The 20,848-nt window shown below is 33.5% G+C and overlaps 2 protein-coding genes across 2 annotated transcripts; one reads left to right on the top strand and one right to left on the bottom strand.

The window, feature by feature from the left end:
- The first annotated feature begins 1,123 nt into the window (after positions 1 to 1,123).
- LOC114381751 lies at positions 1,124 to 1,510 on the top strand. Its single transcript, XM_028340971.1, has one exon. The coding sequence runs from the start codon at positions 1,124 to 1,126 to the stop codon at positions 1,508 to 1,510; it is 387 nt and encodes a 128-aa protein (XP_028196772.1).
- A 1,153-nt stretch (positions 1,511 to 2,663) lies between these two features.
- Positions 2,664 to 3,842, bottom strand: LOC114381749. The gene is made up of 4 exons (XM_028340970.1): positions 3,684 to 3,842; positions 3,366 to 3,530; positions 2,940 to 3,278; positions 2,664 to 2,858 (listed from the first exon to the last, which is right to left on the bottom strand). The coding sequence occupies exons 1-4, from the start codon at positions 3,840 to 3,842 to the stop codon at positions 2,664 to 2,666; spliced, it is 858 nt and encodes a 285-aa protein (XP_028196771.1).
- Between the last annotated feature and the right edge of the window lie 17,006 nt (positions 3,843 to 20,848).

The following is a 20,848-nucleotide window of genomic DNA, read 5'->3' as shown; positions in this document are numbered from 1 at the left end:
TTTTTTTAAGAAATGATCGCCTTCCTGTTGTTATTGTCACAGACAGAGACCTAGCCCTGATGAATGCTGTGAAAGTTGTGTTTCCGGAGTGTAAGAATTTGTTGTGCAGGTTTCACATAGACAAGAATGTGAAGGCAAAGTGTAAATCACTTGTTGGTCAAAAGAATGCTTGGGAGTACGTAATGGATAGCTGGGGTAACCTGGTAGATTGTCCTTCGGAACAGGAGTTCTCTGAGCACCTTCAAAGGTTTCAAGTAGCGTGTTCCCCGTGGCCAATGTTCACTGACTACGTATGTGAGACATGGATTGTCCCACACAAGGAGAAATTTATCTTGGCCTGGACGAATAAGGTGATGCACCTAGGCAACACAACAACAAATAGGTATTTAAATGTTTTATTATATTAGTCAAGTTTCTTTTAATGATTGTTTGGAACATTATTGTTATTAATTTGTCTTCTCTGTTGTGTGTTTTAAATGTAGGATTGAATTTGCTCATTGGTCTTTGAAGAAGATATTACAGAATAGCGTTGGAGACCTCTGTAGTGTTTGGGATGCAATGAACAACATGATGACGCTGCAACACACTGAAATTAGAGCATCATTCGAAATAAGTACGCATGTCGTTGGTCATGTTTTTAAGAAAACATTATACAAGAGGCTTCTGGGAATGGTGTCAAGGTACGCTTTAAATGAAATTTCGATTGAGTTTGAGCGCGTACGTTTTTCTGGGAATGGTGTCAAGGTACGCTTTAAATGAAATTTCGATTGAGTTTGAGCGCGTACGTTATTTGAAAGACAATGTGTCTTCTTGTGGGTGTGTCTTGAGAACCACGCTAGGTCTTCCTTGTGCATGCGAGCTACAAAGGTACGAGGGTGGTAGCATCCCACTGGATGCAATCCATATGTACTGGAGGAGACTTAATTTTTCAAACCAGGGGCTATGTGAGGCCAAAGTGAGCATCAAGGAAGAGATTGATAGAATACATAAAAGATTTGAGGAACTTGATGTTTGCGAGAAAGTTACTTTCAAGAGTAAACTCTGAGAATTTGTGTTTCCCGATGAGACCTCTATGTGCCCTCTTCCAACAAAGGTTAGGACGAAAGGTGCCCCGGAAAAGGTAATGAAAAGAAGCGAAAGATCGACAAAGCGTGATCCATCTTATTGGGAGTATGTTGATGCTTATCATTCGGTTCAAAACAGCAACACCTCAGTCAGACCTAGTGCATCATCTTTTGCACCACCGAAGCCAGCAAGGATGATCCCCATGTTGGATCAATTTCCGCCATTTATGCATGGTTTCCTTGAGGATGTTGTTGATGTGAAAGTGGATGGTAATTGTGGATATCGGTCAGTTTCCGCTTTGTTAGGTATGGGAGAAGAGTGTTGGGCCATGATGCGTAATGAATTGATTAAAGAACTTGGCAAATGGTCACAAGACTACATAAAGATCTTTGGTGGCACGAAGAGATATGAACAGCTGAGGTTGTCCCTACACCTGGATAGGTAATCCAAGGTATGTGTTTTATGCTTTTTATTTACATAAGTAATGTTTATATGACTGACACGTGTATTTGTTATGTGATTTAGGTTAGTATGGACAAATGGATGGATATAAAGGATATGGGATATGTAATTGCGTCAAGATATAATGTAATCCTTGTATCATTGTCACGCCAACAGAGCTTCACATTTTTTCCTCTCAGAAGTCGACCACCGGCCGATTCTGTTGTGCATCGCATAATATGCGTCGGTCATGTGTATGGCAGTCATTTTGTTCAGGTCCATTGAAAATTCGTTTACTCAAATAATTTCAATTATTGAATGTGTTGGTTTGTTTGTTTAACTTATTATTGTAATTTCACTTACAACAGGTTTTTCTGAAAGATCGTTGTCCCTTACTGCCTATGGCGTTGTTGTGGTCAAGCAATGCGTATCCAGAGGCAAAACAATGGCCAACTGCATATGTAGGTAGAATGCAACAATACTTAAGCCTAATGACAATTAATACAACGCATGTAGACCTAAGCGGACACTGAACTTGTAATATTTATGTATGTATATGTACATTGGATTTATGTTCATGTAATTAATCAATTGTTCCGTGAACAAGTGTTATTGTGTCAAATTGTTATATTTGTGTTGAATTGAATGCTAGTTATATGTTTCTAATAGGCCGAAAACCAACTGTTTTGATTTTTGGTGCCTCCGTTTGAGGTGCGATTCGATGGAACGGGGCACTGCTTTTATTTTTTTTTGGGTTCCATGACGTGAAAACATGCCAAATAGCGGCCCTGGACAATCTCAAGCGGCTCCCATATAATTTAAAAAAAAAGCCCGAACAGGGATACTTAGGCATGTTTCTAAAAGGCACAAAACCAATTTTTTTTATTCTTTACTGTACATATATATATGGTTAAAATATATAATTTCAGAATAGTTATAAATTTTAACATTTAAATTACAAATTATTTTATCTTCTTTATTTTATATATTCAAATGTCATTATAAATGTGACTCATGTGTGTGGTTTATATTTAAATTTCAAACATATATTTATAGAGAGACAAACAAAAATCATAAATGATGTAAGTAAATGTGTTTTATGACATACATAAACAAATACAAAAATTAATAATTTAAGTACAATAAAAATATAAATCCTAATCTATGCGGCGTCTCTGGCGCAGCCTAAGACTTTCATCTGCTGTGTCACCTCTAGCTCTCCTTAGACAACGAGTCATGATGTCATGTAAGTCAGTGCCCTCAGTGACCATCCTGAGGTTGATGACCCGCTCCAAATCCTCAACAATCGCTCCTAAATCCTGAGCCATCCCTTGACATCCTTCGCAGTGAACCTGTCACAGTCAAAACAACAAAGTCAGTATCACATTTTAAAAAAAAATTAAATTATGAAAAACTACAGAAGTTATGCTTACCACTGAATGCGTAGGGAGATCGGTCGCGACTGAAACCTCGGAGATGGGTGGCTCGACGAACTCCTCATGATGAGGGGGAGGCGGATGTCTCCGCACAGCTGTCTCCTCGGTCCGCGTGACGAATGGGTGCGATATCCGAAAAAACCACTCCATGTAGTCTGGCGCCACCTGTCCAAGAACTACACAGAGCTCCCCTGAAGGCACCAAATGGTTTGAAAAATGCAGCCACCGGTCATCTATATCATCACCCGTCAAAGAATCACAAACCGGCGGCGGAGGGACAGTCTGAAGGTAGCCAAACTGTCGAAGAACCCGCTCAGGTCGAACGTACACCACAATCTGACCCCATCAGAGCTGGCCGATGTACGACGATATCAAGTCAAAGGCCCTGGCTCCCCGGTGCTCACCATAGGGCATCCATCACACGTCAGTCACACTCAGGGCATCCAAACGTCTCCGATACGAGGCTCCCTTGATCCTCATCATATGAGCCTTACCTGTAAGCCACCTGCAGGCATGTGGGCTCCCTTCATCATAAGCATCATGAACGACGGATGTATGCACTGTAGGAAAGTGCTCGTATATCCAGCACTACAAACACATAGTCAACATCAATACATAAAAAAAAGAGATTCAATGCTACTTCAATTTAAATTATCAGTGATAATACGTACATGGAGAAGTGTAATATAACCGCCCAACTGCCGTGTAGAGGCCAGCGACGCGTCATTCAGATGGTCGTACATGTGGACTAATGCAGCTGCTCCGCAGGCGAATCCCCCTACCTGGGCCAGGTCCCTGAAAGCCTTTAGGTGCACGACATGTACATGGGTTGAACTCTTGTTGGCGAAAACAGTACAACCCACCAAGTGGAGCAGATACGTGCGGGCTGCTACAACCCATCGTCTGGCCCTGCACGGACTCTTATACAAGTCCCGAAGCCACCCCAACTAGACATGAGGCCCACCAGCTTGTCAGGTCTCAAATGTAGCCTCCTCATGACTAACCTCAAGAAGCTCCGTCAGTAGACCAATGGCGTCTGAAGTGACAAGCGGCTCGAACGTATGCAGCGCGCCAGTGATGGGAAGGTGTAGGAGTGACGCCATGTCACCCAACGTGATCGTCAACTCGCCTACTGGCAGGTGGAACGTGCTAGTCTCGCGATGCCACTTCTCGAAGAAGGCGGATATGAGTCCAGGATCAGTGGTGATAACATAACACCTGATCAGTGGACTCAATCTGGTGCCAGCAATCAACCCTTCGATCTCAGGCGCTGGTCTCCCAATTTTATCTACTTTTCTACCGTGGGAGACCAACTTCAGATCGGGTCGTTCCTAAATTGAATAACAATTTATAATAACGTGTATATAAAAAACAATCCAACTACAAATAATTTTTATGTAATTAGTCAACATTAAAAACTACGTACCTGTCCACTCTAGATGTTATGTGCGACATGCTCAGCATAATCGGTCAAAATCGATGGGTCGCGTGGTCCACTGGGGAATCCCTCATCTGCAGCAGGTGACCCCAAGCTCCCATCAGTAGCCACTCCCTCTGTCTGAACAGCATCGGCAGCGCCTGTCATCTCTGGGGTGGCATCAGACACATGAGGAACATCCTCATGCAACTGAGGCACATCCTCATGTCTCTCAGTGACATCCTCACGCAGACGAACCTATTGCCTACGTGCTGAAGCAGTAGGCCTGCAATGCCGAGGAACATCAGCCTCATGCGCATCCTCACTAATGCCTCTACCTCTACCAGCTCCTAACGCACGACCTAAACCTCGTGTTCTAACCATGATCTGAAATCATGAAGAACATTTATTTTTTTTCAGTCAAATTAAATATTCAAATAATTGGTAACAAAGCTTTGTCATTACAAATTTGTTCAAACACATGTTTTGTATGTTTCTTACTAATATGTTCAAATTAAGTTTTCAAACCTCTATTTGCATGTAAGGTTGAAATGCCACTGTGTATTTCATAAGCTCTATCGTATTTTCTTTTGATGCTTAAATGGAGCTCCCTTTGTACACATCATTTATTTTTATTCTTTCATATATAAGTATTTCATAAGCTCTTAATCTCTTCAATGAAGTAACTCTGCTTAGGTGGTTAAATGAATTAGGTGCTTAAATGAGTCTCATCAAAATGCTTAGATTGTTACATTTTATCGATAACTTATTTATTAAGTTATAATTATCTTTATTTATGAATTAATTAAAATTAAAATTTAGATTGTTACATTTTTTCAGACTATTATTATGTGAAATATTTATGATAAAAAAAATAATAATTCAACTATATTTTATTTAAAATGATAGTTATTATTATGCTAAAATCACATAGTTACTTCCTAATGCATATATAAATCACACCAAATATAATTTCAATTTAGACATCCTAACAATTCAATTTAGACATCCTCATGCATATATAAATCACACCAAATATAATTTCATTTTACATACAAACGCAATTTTTAATAGCAACTAAATAGCACAAACTACCTAATAATATGAACAAATTCAGGTATAATCTAAAAAAAACAAAAAAAAAATACATAGCAAAACATGATCCGCGGAAGAACTTCCGCGATAAGAAAATGTATCCTGCGGAAGAAGCTTCCGCAGGTTCTTTCGCGACAACAAAATGTAGCCTGCGGAAGAAGGTTCTGCAGGATCTTCCGCGGGTCCGCGGAAGACAACGTTCTTCCACTGGATCACGCGGAAGATCCTGCAGAACCTTCTTCCGTTGGATCACGCGGAAGATCCTGCAGAAGCTTCTTCCGCAGGAATTCGCGGAAGAACCTTCCACACTTCTTCCGCGGGAGTTCCCAGAAGCCCCTTTCCTACGCGTGGAAGAACCTTCGTCTTCAACCTCCGGCACCACAGGTCACTAATGTCGTCTATCTTAAGGTTCCTACAGCCATTTACGCCATTCAAACAGTTACGAGGAGGTTAGAAGACTAACCTTGATGGCGGAGGACACGAACAACAACTTCAATGGAGGACACGAGGGCTCGGAGGAAGGAAATGAGGGCGCAGAGGAAGAAGGCCAATATCGGGGAAGAAGAAGCACGAATGGAGATTGTTGGGTGCACAGGGAAGAAACAAGCGCAGAAGCAAGGGGAAGAAGAAAGCTATCGCGGAAGAACAATCTTTTTTTTTTTAATTACGTTACTTTTATTTTTTAAACGAAGGGTATTTTGGGTACTTCATTGAATTGCTGGGTGCACTAGCAATTTTGCTGGGTGCACCTAGCAACAACCTAAGTTTAATTAGGTCTTGAGTCACATTTGGTTAACTTACGGTTATCCAATCTAGTTAAGACAACTTAGCATACCCCAACTATTTGTAAACCCAACCCTACTACAACGGTGAAGCCTAGTACCCACCATGGGTCCTTGGCCAGGTTTATCCCAAAACACACTCTGCAATATTTCAAGGGGAGTTGATATTGACCCTTCCAAATTTGCTATTGGCCCCTAACAACACATGGAAAAGACTAAAATATCCTTTCTTCTTCCTCCAATTATTGGCACCCACCCTTCCCACCACCCTCTCTTCCTTTCTTTTCTTTTTCCTTTCCTCATCCCTTCCTTTCTCCTTCCCTTTTTCCCCATCTATTCCCTCCTTGCCTCACAAAGCCCTCCCTATTCATGGTATTTCTTTTTGTGTTTCTCAACATAATGGAAACACAATTTCATTGTGCAATTTGAACAATGGAATTGTGATTCTATTTTTTTTCTTTTTCTGGTTTTCTAGTAACCATAATGAAATCACATTGTGTTGTAGAATTCTCCTTATAACAAAATCGTGACTATGTTGTGTTGTAATTTTTGTACAATACACAACAAAATCACATTTTCATTGCATATTTTGTCGCACCTCACTAATGTAACAGAAGTGTGTTTCCACTATACAAAGTGGGGAAATGTATCTTTAAAATTTTCAATGTTGATAGGGCCAAGAGCAATGTTGTTTGGAGTCAATAGTAACTCCCTATTTCAAGGCATTGTCTACCATGAATAAATAAGACTTATTAAATATAAGTAGGACACATAAAATTATGTGATTTTTAATACATTTTAGTATATATATATAGTAGAATGCATTCAAAATAATTTGTTAGAGATTTATTAAAATTGTTCTTAAACATTATGGGTGAGTTTGTTTAAACTTTCAAAAAAGCAACTTTAAAATAAACCTTTTTTATGTATGAACTTTTTTAGGAAACATATAGTATTTGCTTCTTAGAATAAGCAGAAAACCATTTTTTAAGCATAACCAATTTAGACAAACATATTAAAAAAAATAGAAAGTTACTTATTGTTGACTCATTGGCAACTACACCAATTTGTTACAAGTAGTAAAATATTCAGAAGTTTAAGTGTCGAATTTAACGGGACTTTGTTTGTACTTAGATTGATACAAACCCAATTTACAAGCAAGAGATAAGAAATTTAAATGTAAAAATGAAAGAAATTAAGAGAGAGAAAGGATAAGAAATTTAAAATAAAAGATTAGGAGATCAAATAAAAATTAGATTAAAGTAAAAGATAAGAAATGTAGAAGATAAAATAGATAAGATGAAAAGTAAAAGATAAAGATAATGATAAAAAGGTGAATTCAGAATGTGATAATGTTGGGACCTAGCATGCCTTATTTGTTTAAGATGTATTATTTTGGATTTTTTTTTTCTATCAATTAGTTAATTTGTTCCTACCTACATCTATTATAATACTTGTCCCTGATGTCTCACGATGACAAACCTATCTTACCTATCTATCTCCCAGATGTCTTCGCAAAGACTCAATAGATAAAATGCATGAAGTTCTAATTTTAGATGTTTGCTTTGATGCATGGGCATAATGCAATCACTCTATATTTAGCAATGATTTTATTAAGATATCTCTTCCTTTGAGTTTTATTAGAAATTACCCTCTTTCGAACAAATAATCTCTAAAATTGATGCATATAAGACATTCCTTGTAATTCTACTGAGGATTATCCTCTTTCGAGCGCCTAACCCTTAAAGATGATGCAAGGATGAATGATACATGAAATTAAAATAAGAAAGAATAATAGGAAAGAAAACATTTGTTTGCATTGATAGATATGAAGCATATAATACATCTTTTGGCCCTAACTAAAGGGGTTTAGCCTCTCATTGTCATGAAAGGCTTTCAACTTTTTCTTCAAGTTTTTGCATCAATTTTCCTTCAAAGCACTTGAAATCTTCTTCTTTTAAATTTTGCTGATAAAAAATTATAAAGATATTAATTTTTTTATTATTTCATTAAAAACAACATTAAAGTAAAGTAATTGCAATTATTCTTAGTCAAAATTGACTATCAAATTAATTCAAATTTCGTAGTTATCACTTATTTTATTAAAATAAATATTAATTTTAACAAATAAGTTTAAACAAACTGATCTATAAGTGAGGTGAGTGTCGGACAAATTTATCTTTATGTTTATCCAACATGAAAATTTGTTAGGGTTATTTACTTGAATTCAACCCAATCAAGACCTGTTAAGTTAAGAAGATGATCAAGTCAATTTGATCTTAGTGTTATGCAAAGAGATATTAGTGTTATAAATAATACTAGAAACATATTCTCTAACGTGTTCTTTTAAATATATATTTTTTATTGGTTAAAATTGATTGAAAACTATAAAATTAAGAAAGAAATTCATTAATTAAATAAGATATGAAATTAATGAATTTTGTAATTTTTAATAAATTTTAATTAATGAAAGAAAATTTATTCAAAAGAGTGTGTTTTTGGTTCTTAGCATTTCTCCTAGTGTTATACTTAGTGGGGAAAATATGAGAAAATCAATTAAGGTACCTAGGTTGGTTAGGTGTAAAGACTATTGGATACCACCATTGAAAAAGTGGAATGTATAACTTTTAGTCCCATAAAAAAAAAAGGTCAAAGGAGACTAATAAATGACATGGAAAAAATTATTAAAAAGGATTTTATAGTGAAAAATATCCCTTAGAATTTGGTTTTTTAACTCATTGGTTTTTAATGGTTCATTCAAGTAACTAACCTTGTTTAGTGAGATACGGCTATTGTTAGTGTTCTTTTAAAAACAAGTATTTTTTTTTTGTTTTATTGGTTGATTTTGTTTATAAATATGATTTTGAGAATTAAAAAAAGTGAATTGTGTTTTTTTATAATTACCATAAGAGTCTTTGGCTCTTTAGTGAAATTGTGAATTGTGAAGTATTTTCATAAGTTATAATCTTTTCAGTGGATTATGAAATTAATTTTTAATTAATACTTAGAGACACATAAAATTATTCACTCTTTCTTAAAATTAAACTCGGATTCTCCTTTACAAATTGAATATGTAATAGATGTATCATAAAATTAAAAGAAAGATTACAAATGGCCTAGGTGTCTAAGTGTGGTGGCTGTCCATACTCCCAGGTGACTGGTTAGACCTCAGCATAGTGCTTTTATTATGAAAAGAACTATTCTACGAGAGAAATGGAGGGGATAAAAGAAGAGAGTTTCGACAATAAGTTATTACCAAAGAACTTTTATGCTGGATATTGTTTCAATCTCAAATATGAATTGGAGAGCAAATATCACCATCCACTACCGCGGATTTATTATGTTATGACCATCACCGCCAACAACAAAAAGTTTGTGATCTTTGGATTTTTCCGTCCAAAATAGACTATTCAAAATAATTGGGAAATCTCAGCTACATTAACTGATCAAGATTCAATCTAACAGTCTCTAATTTTTCAAAAGAAAAGTAAGTTTTAACTTAATAATAGAAAAGGGTGAAAAGCTTAAATGTAAGTTCGACCTGATTGGAAAGACACGTAGTTTCAATTGTTTTGTTGCAATCATCATAATCCCGGAGCTTTGATAAACAATAGAACTCGTTTTTGCTTTCCAATTATTATAGATGATCAGACATACACGGATTTAAAATTGTCACATCAAATTAAAGTTCCTAAAAATAATTTACCAAAATAATTAATTATAATTTAATTTTTGCTGTATGAAAGTTGTCGTGTTAGATGAAATTAAACCATGCATTAACAAATCCATTCTCAATTTGGATGAGAGAAAAAATAATTATGCAATCATAAAGAGTGTATCTTTTATAACAAAACGAGATATCATTAAAATGATATTGTTTATTTTATTAAAAAAAATTGACGGGGTATATTATATGCATTCTCTGTTTATTGGAAACTACTACATTAATTTCAAGAGAAAAAGCAAATCTATCAATCTTTCGCCACAGAAGAATAAAATAAATAAATAAAAAACAAAGCTTAATATTAAATTAATGGTGATGAGTTGCCCACTTGTCATATGACCTAAATTCGATGGATATAGAAACGGCAAAGGTTCGTAGAATATATAGAATAAAAAAGTACAAAATGACCATCCGAAGGATAGAAAGTCAATTCAAGAATTTCAAATAGCATTTATATCAAACAATCTTTTTTTAAGCTATGCATAATCCATAGGATTGATCGATGTAGATGTGATAACCCATAGGCAACGCTAATTCCTATATATTCTATTGAGGGATCAGCTGTACTGCAATAATCAGGAAAAATAAATAAATCACCGAGTACATATATCAACTTACATCAATTATTCAATCTTAATTAATAATTTTGAATTTGAGTTTAGAATATGTGATTAACTTGAGAAAAGAGTTTTTCTATATATAATACATAATGTCTTTTAACAAAATAAAAAATTCAGGAAACCAAATAAAGCTCGCAAATTATTGGCTTTCCTTTCTTCACTCCTATTGATGAAAGTAAGAGATTAATTGGATGATGGAAAACTTTTATGGGTGGTGGATGAGTTATATGAGCTTGACAATTGGCCTTCAAAGCAAAACCCTTCTACTTTATTTTCTTTCTTTCGTTCTTCTTTGATTTTTAATATATTATTATTCATTCAAAAGTGGACCTCTTAAGCTCAATAGTGGAGAATATTTGATGGATGATTTACTCGTACTAATGGGAAAAGGGAAAACGAAGAAGTGGTTGGTTGGAAAAGAGGCTTGTGCACTTCAAAGTGGAGGATGCAAGAAAAACCCTTTTTCATGCTTGGAGGGGCCCTATGTTTTTTTTTTTTTCCTAGGTAGAAAAAAGGTAGTGTTGTATGATGGAGGCTGTCATAGTGAGGCAAAACCCTTGTCCATGTCAAGAACACTACATAAAATACTGGTTTTCATTGATTGTGACCCTAAAGGTCAATTGCTTAAGAGTGATGTACCATGAGAGATTTGATTATTGTAGCGCGTATTGTGTTGGAAGGAAGTGCTTTTCACATAATAATAGTATTATTAATTGTTAATCATCATTCTTTGGTGCCATAGCTAGCTTTGGTGCAATGTTTATCCACACCACCAGTCTTATTAAAATGGACCTCTGCTACATGTCCATATGGACCACATCCATTCATATATAATTAACTTCAAATCATAGTACAAATTAAGATGAATTGACCAATGGGAGTCACATAGGTATAAGTTTGACACCGTGTGACAAATCTTTATTTTTTATTTGCAGAAATTTTGTATGTTTTAATCTTAATATGAACCCGTATTATCAGTAATATCAAATTATTATAATTTATTAATATAAGTTATTGATCTGGCTAGTATTAAATTAAACCTCTCGAATAAGATATTGAGTTTAAGTTTTTATATTAAAAAAAATATAATTAAGAGAAAGTCAAATTTTTTTTAGAAGAAAATAAATTTTCGATAAAATTAATAGATAATTTGTACCAATAATATGATAATAAAAAATATTATAATTTATAGTCGAATTGCACACCGAACCCTCTCCAGCCCCACTGACCCGACACCATCTGATAGCATCACCTCCCACACAGTTGGCGAACCCATGCAGCCATTGACGCCCCATAACACAGCATGCTCAAGCCCAGACATACGTAGCTCTCTCTTATCGTATTATAATTTATTATCTTGTTTGTTTCCTTTTTCGCTTATTTCTATTTTTTTTTTGTGTGTCTGTGTTAGTGTAGTGTTCTGTTCACGTGCTATTCTTCACTGTTCATATTGGCAATTTCTTTGCTTTTCATTTCGGATTTTATTTTAATTAATGGGTTTCTAAATGAATGTTAATCTTGAATTTGTGTACATATATAATGATAAAGCCAAGTGACGTAAAAAGTTGTTACATGTTCATACTCCATTTTTATAGTTAGGATGATAATCATAATAATAACAAATTACAGCATTTATAATCTAAAGTAATTAAATTGAGATTAAAGTTGGTTTGATGGTAAAACGAGAAAAAAAGAAAGAGAAAAGTTATGAGTTTGATTCTTTTCACTAACCAATGAATTAATAATTAATATTTGGTGATAAAAGAAAATAATTAAATTGAAATTAAGTTTTATGATTAATTAGACACAACATTAATTTTAAAATGAAATTAGCAATAGGAAAATGATTGATCGGAGGTGACATCCTCATAACCTTTAAAATTTAGGCCCAAATATGATAGTTTGATAGTTTTTTTTTCTAGAATAAAAATATTGTGCAATTGTGATAAGAAATATTAAAATTAAACTTTTTGAATGTGTTTGTTTTATGGATTAAAAGTATTTTCTCGAGAATATATACATGTGAATGTAATATTTTTATGTTTGTTACAATTTTATAAAAAGTATTTATGGGTATTATTATTTTTGGGAATGTTATAATATTTTTTATAGTTTTCCTACATTTCTAGTCTCATTAGGAGGGAGTGGGAAACTAATATTTCCATGAAAATTAAATATGAGAATTTATTGTCTAATACAAATGTAATTTTTTTTTATTTTATTTAATCAAACATATTTCTTTTAAAAAATAATCAAAAAAATAATATTTTCATATTATATTCTAGGATTCCCGAAAATGTAACCTGAAATAAATCTCCCGTTTAATTTAACTAGCACAGACAAAATTATGATGGTATCTTAAAAAGAAAAAGGGATTTATTGGACGTGACGCTTTCTTGATTAATCCTTAGGTTTTAAGACACAAGCTGCAACAACTTGGTGTTTAAAACTCTTCTTTAAAATAAAAATGTCATAACAAAATTAATTTGATAAAAAAATATTAATTTGAAGTTAAAACGTCTAATGGATATGAGCTATGATTGGAAAATGGCTGGAGCGTACACTTTTGCGAATAATAATCTTACATTTTAGGGTGCATGAGCTATGGTAGTTTAGAAATCTTAAAATTAATAAAAATTAAAATTAAAAATATCAAAATAGAGATATTTTTTAGTAAAATAATTAACTCTAATTCTTTATTGTACCCGTAGTCCGTAGATACATAGGAACAGTAAAGATCACTCTTATTGAGTTAAGATAGAAAAATAATATAATAAGAATTCCTTTTTTTCAAAAATAAAAAATTAATACGCATCAAAATAAAACAAATGCACTTATTAAATAAAAAAACCTTTGTCACATAGTTTTTAATTATTTAATTTTAGGGAGAGATGAATATTTTAAAGGTTATCAAAATTACTTAGTTAACCAGGTAATTATTTTTTTATAAAATATACATGGTAGGATGTTAATATATTTCTGCATATAATTAACTCTTGAACTTAAAATATTATTTTTAAGAGGTTTTTTCATTATTTTTCCTTAAAAAATATTGGGTGACAACTCCGTATTAAAAATATTAATTGTCATCCTAGCCCGATTTTGATTGCGACAGTATGAACAAATAGTTCACATAAATATGAATTAATAAAGTCATAGAGAATTAACTGATATAAAAAATGAGTTTAACGCACTGTATAAAATTATTTTTACACAAATATTTAATAAAATTTGACTGTCTTATTATAATATTAACCTATTAATTAATATGAGGTGGCAGTAAGATAAATTCTTATTACATGTATGTGACAAAATAAATTAAACTTTATATTGACGTATTAGGTATTAGATAATGATTATATATGCATAAATTTAATATAATCAAATATCTAGAAAAGAATATTTTTTAAGGTTTTAGATATGTGATCAAAATGTAATATATATTGAGAGAGAAAGTTTGCTACAAGTACATTCAATTCCAGATTTTGAGAATGGTAGAATGAGGATAAAATCTTGCATTGCTTCTCTCTGTAAGCAATTATTTTGAGTAGGAAATGTTTTATTGATATCATAATTAAGGGCATCCACTTGATCTTTATTTTGGCTTAGCTTGGAATGGCAAAGGGAGTTCAAACCAGCATCGAATATAGTTGACAAAGATTACATTGCATCATTAATGTTGATTGGGATGGTTGGTCCTTTAGAGTTCGAGGACTAGGGGTCTCTCAAGCATAAAGCTAACTATTAATTTATTGGAAGTGTATCAAATTTGTTATAAGTAGTAAAATACTCAAAAGTGCAAGTGTTTAATTCACAGAGACTTTGTTTGTACTTAAATTAATGCAAATATAAGTTAAAAATAATAAATAAAGAATTTAAAATAAAGATAAAAAAATATATTATATAAGATAAAGATTTAAAAGAAAGGATAAAAGATTTAAAGATAAAAATAGAAGATAGAGAAGATAAAATATTTAAATTAAGATATGATAAAGATAAAAGAAAATAGAAGATAAAAGATAAAATAAGAAAAGTAAAAGATAAAAATAGAAGATAAAAATAAAATAAAATCAGAACTTGATAAGGTTGGGACTTGGTCTGTCTTGTTTGCATAGGATGTATGAGTTTATGATTTTTCTTTATCAATTTAGGTAATTCTATTATACACACATTTGTTCAATTACTTGCCCCTGTTTCCTCAGGATGACAACCCTATTTTATTTATCTATCTTCCAAATTCCTTTGCAAAGACCCAACAAAAAAGATACATGAAGTATGAATTCTAGATGTTTGCAAGAATGCATGGGCATAAAATTATCATTCTATTCCTAGCAATAATTTTCTTATGAAATTTTTTCTTTTTGTTCTATTAGAAGTTACCTTCTTCCGAGCGTCTAACCCCTAAAACCAATGCATATCTTCTTTAAATTTTATTTAGAAGTTACCCTCTCCCGAGCGTCTAACCCCTAACAGATATAAAGATGAATAATGCAAGATAAAAGCAGAAAATATAATAGAATAGAAAACATCTTTGCATTGATAAATAGTGAGTACATCATATATTGCTTGCCTTTTAGGCTTGTCAGGCCCTAACTAGGGATTTAGCCACTCATGGCCATTGAGGGCTTTACAATTGATGGGGTATAAGAACTGATGCGATAAGAGGGGTGAAAGAAAGTAAATGAAACCCTAGGAGAGGGATTCTATGGTGTGTCTCCTCCTTGGTTTGTCTCTCTTTTTATAGTTGTTGAAATGAACTTGGGTCTAATGCTAAAAATCTTCCTCAAGATATTTTTTTAATATTTTTTGGATTTGTTTTTCTTTTAATCATATTCCTGGTATTTTGAATATTTTCTCGATCTTTTTATCTTGTAATCTCTCATTTTCATATCTGCAAGCCATAAATAAGAAAAATATCAAATCTTAATAGTTAAGCCAAACATAACTCCTAAATAAATATTTTTAAAGATATTTTCAATATATTTTTATTATCAAAATAACTCATATTTAGCAGTTATCAGTAAGAAAAAGGGATTCATATTTCTTTCGGTTAGCCTTCTTACAACATACATAGGTATATATAAAGCATCATGTAGGATGTTGTGTGCCTGAAACAAAATTACCAATTTTGCAATAATAGAAATATAAAACAGAAAGGATAATGGTAGACAAAGGTGGGACAACATCTCCTAGCTAGCCAAAGCTATTATGTCTACTCAGCAATCTCTAACAGATTCTGTTAAACAAAATCCTCAAGGTGTCTTGGTGGAATGATCTTCCTCTTGGGCCTCCCATTCAAGCATATGTTGTGCTCCTGCTGTATTTCCTCATTCCTATCATTCCCTAGCCAATAAAAAAACACCTTGTCCTCAAGGTGCTGAGACTTTAAACCATGGCTCAATGAGGCTTCAAAATAGGATCTGTATCCATAGCAAGAAAAAATACAAAAAGTAATTGGAGTGCAAAATTGAGTATGAGAATTGGGCTTGGGAATTACTATGGGCTATGTGAGACTTGGAATATTTTTTTAAGAAAAAGGAATTGACATGTCAAACGGTGATTGGAGGATTGGGTCTTGAAAGCAAGGACTGAGATTGAGAGTAAGGAGAAAAAAACTGGAAAGCAAAGGATGGAGATGGGAACGTGAGTGGGCAAATAAAAATGAGAGGTTAGGAATTGTATTGGAGGTGGGTGGGTGGGTGGCAACTGATAAATGAGAAGCAAATGAAAGGCAAATGAAAGGTGTCGAAGGAGTAGAGCAGGGTGGTCGTGTCCTCCTACTCCACGGGCTCTTTCACGCGCTGAGCCACTAGTTCCTTCTTCGCCATTTCCTCAAGAGCGACGACAATATTATTATTATTGGCGTCGTCGTTGTCCATGAGAACGATTGGTAGAGAGGGTGAAATTGCGATGATTTTGGAAAGTAAATTAGGGATCGTTAAGGTGAGAAAAGGCCTGGCATTGACGATCTGCTTAGCGATTTCACGAGTGCTGTTGAAGGGAGAATTGACCAAATGGAGCAACCCAGGTGGTTGAGCCAGTCGAAGAAACAAAAGGCCTCTTCGCCAAGATCGCTAATTTTGTAAGGGCTGGGAAACGACGTTGGATGGAGCAGAATGTCGCATCTTCTATGAAGCTCCGGGTCGAGGTTGGGAAACCAATCACCGTAGTTGGTGGTTAAATCTTGGCCCATGTTGAGTTGAGTTAAGGAAGAAGAAAAGAAAGCGAAACCATAACAATTTGAAGGCCAGTGACGACGTCAAAGATGGGAGATAGGAGCACATTGTAGAGATGGAAAAATTTTACCATGACATATATGACAACATTGAAATCCCTCTGACAAACCCTTATGCGCGAAAAATTGTTTCGTCACCAGAGCGGTCACCTCCGATGAGAAATCTGGCTCTAATATTGATCATGACATCATCGAAATGAGTTTTGCTGCCAACTGCTTCTCTAGAGACATCGACGACATGATTTCTATGTTGTGTTGCTCCATCGATGCAATTATCGTTGTGGAAGCCATAAGTAACCTTCAAGAGTTGTCTATTGGTGGTGACTTCGCAGTGGCAGAAAATGGGAAGTATTGAGTGGTCTCAAGAAGAGCCATCCTTTGAAGAAATTTGTCCAGTTTGTGGACATGGCATTTTGAGCAGCAATGAGGTTGAGTTGATTGGAGGTGAGTTTCACGATGACTTCTTCAATGCGGTCCATATTGAACTTGGAACGAGTGGAGTCAACCATTGATGCTCTTAATGAAAGCACGAAACATTAGGATTCAAAAACAGGATTCCTAGAGTTCGAGGACTAGGGGCCTCCCAAGCACAAAGTTAAGAAAGAGGAATTTATATTTTTTCTGGTCTACCTTCTTACGAGATACATAGGTATACATAAAGCATCGCATAGGATGTTGTGTGCTTGAAACAGAATTTCCAATTCTGCAGTAACAAAAAGGATAAAACATAAATGATGATGGTAAACAAAGATGCGACAACATCTCCTAGCTAGCCAATGCTATTATGCTAGCTCGACGGTCTAACAGATTTTGTTAAACAAAATCCTTGAGGTGTCTTGGTGGAATGATCTTCCTCTTGGGCCTCTCATTCAAGCTTGTGTTTGTTGGAACAAGAGGCCTCAGAATAATTAAGAAGGGGGGGGGGTTGAATTAATTATGAACGTGCTTGACTAATTAAAAATTTATCCTTCTTAATGTCTAGATTCAATTAGGTTTTACTACTAAGTTATGAGAAAGTAAAGAACAGAAACAATAACTTAGACAAAAGTAAAGCGGAAATAAAAAGTGCACAGTTGAAAAGTAAAGAGTGTAGGGAAGAAAAAAACAAACACAAGTTTTATACTGGTTAGGCAACAACCCGTGCCTACATCCAATCCTCAAGCAACCTCTTGAGATTTCCTTTCCTTATAAAAATCCTTTACAAGCAAAGAGCCACAAAGGATGTACCCTCCCTTGTTCTCTTTGAACAACCAAGTAGATGTACTTTCTACTTGAAGCGAACCACAAAGGATGTAGCCCCCCTTTTGTTCATTATTACAACCAAAAGAAGCTACCCGCTTCTTGCACAGAATTCTCAGACGATTAGTTCTTTGAATTCAGTGTTTGGGCAAAGAATTCTCAGACGGTTAGTTATTTGAATTCTTTGTTTGGGGAATCAAAAGAATTTTCAAACGGTTAGTTCTTTGAATTCTTTTGGCAAGAGGGAAAATGAAAGAAGAAGAAGAGAAAAACAGAAGGATAGCACAGTTTTTGTTTTTGCAGAATTTTTCTTTCTTCAAGGAAAGATTGAACAAAAACATAAAATGAATTTTGCAAAGGTTTTGCAAGAGAAAAGCAGTGGAAAGTTTTGCGTAATCAGATGTGTTTTTCTGTGTTATTGTATATTTAAAATGCATACCAAGGTCTTATATTTATAGAACCTTGATACCTTTTGAGAAAACCATGTTAAGAGTTATAACTTTTAACATTTTCTTTAAAAACATTCACTGATAATCGATTACCATAATAGTGTAATCGATTACACAATGTATTTTATGAAAAATTGTGACTCTTCACAATTGGATTTGAATTCTAACGTTCAGATTCACTTGTAATCGATTACTAATATAGTGTAATCGATTACACTATTTGAAAATCAATTTGGAACGTTGCAAAGCATTGAAACCAGTTTGAAAACCATCTTGGTCACTGGTAATCGATTACTACCAAATGGTAATCAATTACCAGAGAGTAAAAACTTTGATAACTTAGAAGATTTCAAAAAATCCTTTTTAAAACAAAAAGTGTGCTATTTGATGTTTTTTTGAAAAATACTTTTTACTACCTACTTTGACTTGGCTTAATGCTTCTTGATTTCTTCATTTGATTCTTGAATCTTTGAGTGAAATCTTGAATGCTTGATTCTTTAATCTTGAAACAACTCTTTGAGCTTTGTCATCATCAAAACATCTTGGTGAATCATCATGGTAACTTTGCTTATATAGTGTTGTGCTCCTGCTGTATTTCCTCACTCCTATCATAGTTTTTATATCCCCACTAACACACAAGTTCATTTATCACAATAAGGAGCTAGTAAAGGACAATCATTGTAAGCCAAATGTCTGCCACATAAGACCATATAGAGAAAGAAAACTAATGATAAAAAATATCACAATAATGTCTTTGCATTTTGCAAGCCTTGTAAACAGAGACTATTTCTTGGTTCTTGGTTTGATTGGTTTCTTTCTAGTTTTAACATATTCTAGATGAAGGGTTTGCTAGTCTCAATCTGATGCACTTCACCTAAGGGGAAATTGTTACACAAGTTTCAAATTTTGCAATAATTTAGTTGTTTGAAAAATAAAATATAGATGACATTTAAATTACAATTATATTAATGTTTTACCTCTATTTAATTCTTTCTTCATAATAATTCAAACAATAGGGTTGACAAAGGATACATGGAGCAGAAAGTGTTTTCATTTCATTTCATTCTCTCTATAAAAAAATACATGAAGTATACATGAAGACAAACAATGCAACATGGAATATATATATTAGTGTTTTTATATGTAATGAGAATTGAAGACAATTCTAGAGATTTATAACATATAATTACTCTATTCAACCAATTAAACTAAACTCTCTTATATATTTTAATAATGTGTATAAATAAGATGGAAGTCATGCATTACAATTTGCAAAAAATGAGACTCCGCAACGCTAATCAATTCGCACAAATAGATTATCACAAGCTTTATGTTGGTTTAAAGCTTTCGATTAGCTGTCTTCTACCTACATATGTATGTGTGATTAAGTAATAGGATAAACATCGACCAACCTTCCCTTTTGATGTCAATCGCTATCAGTAGCCTTGGTTCTAGGAACAAGCCTTATTTCTTTATATATCCACCTTACACCGAGATGATGATGATGATAGTGCCAAACAAGAATAGCTAAAATAGTCTGTGATATTCAAATTATGATAGTATAGGTGGTATGGCTTTTCAATCTTTCATAAATCAAACAAATTTAACTTTTACAAAAGCAGAACAATGACTTGCAGTGGTGTACAAAACTCACATTTCATTGAACCATTAATGACCTTCTGCAAAATACTAATTATCTTGCAAAACAGTAATTGCATTATTAAGGCACACACATCAACTTTTAAAATGTCCCAACATTATGAATAAATATATAGGATCTACTAATCAGTGCTCTTAGGTTAAGAAATAAAAAAAATAGAAAGATTTTATCGAAGATTACATTCGAAATCATGAAAAACTATATATATACTGTGAGATCTGATAAAAAAATATTATAAGATTAGCTCTTAATATATTGATTAATATTTTTCATAAATATATTATAAGATGGTCGGACTCTTTATTAAAATTGGATCAATTGAACTCAAAATTCAAGGTTATTAAGATATTTTATCTATTTTTTTTTCATTTTTTTTAAATCAGATGTATTTTTCTTTAGATACAATCCTATTTAAATTTGTAATTCACGTGATTATAGGGGTTTAGCTATCCAAAACATTTTTTTTGAAGGAAATTAGGTTTGTACCACTTGAACTAACTATCATTAGTTCCCTCCCATTATTTTGATTATGTGCCAAAATTTTAAAGTTTTAATCACAAATATATTATAGAAATAGATGTTTGGTAAATTAAACTATTAAAATTGCATTTTTTTTAAAGAAAAGCAAAATTGATATATTAATGTAACAAATTGCAATTAGTGTTTACATAAAATTAGCATAAAT

This window comes from Glycine soja, chromosome 13 (assembly GCF_004193775.1).
Source record: "Glycine soja cultivar W05 chromosome 13, ASM419377v2, whole genome shotgun sequence".
Classification (NCBI taxonomy): domain Eukaryota; kingdom Viridiplantae; phylum Streptophyta; class Magnoliopsida; order Fabales; family Fabaceae; genus Glycine; species Glycine soja.
Note: the sequence above shows the minus strand (reverse complement) of the source record. Positions and strands in the feature narration are given on the sequence as shown.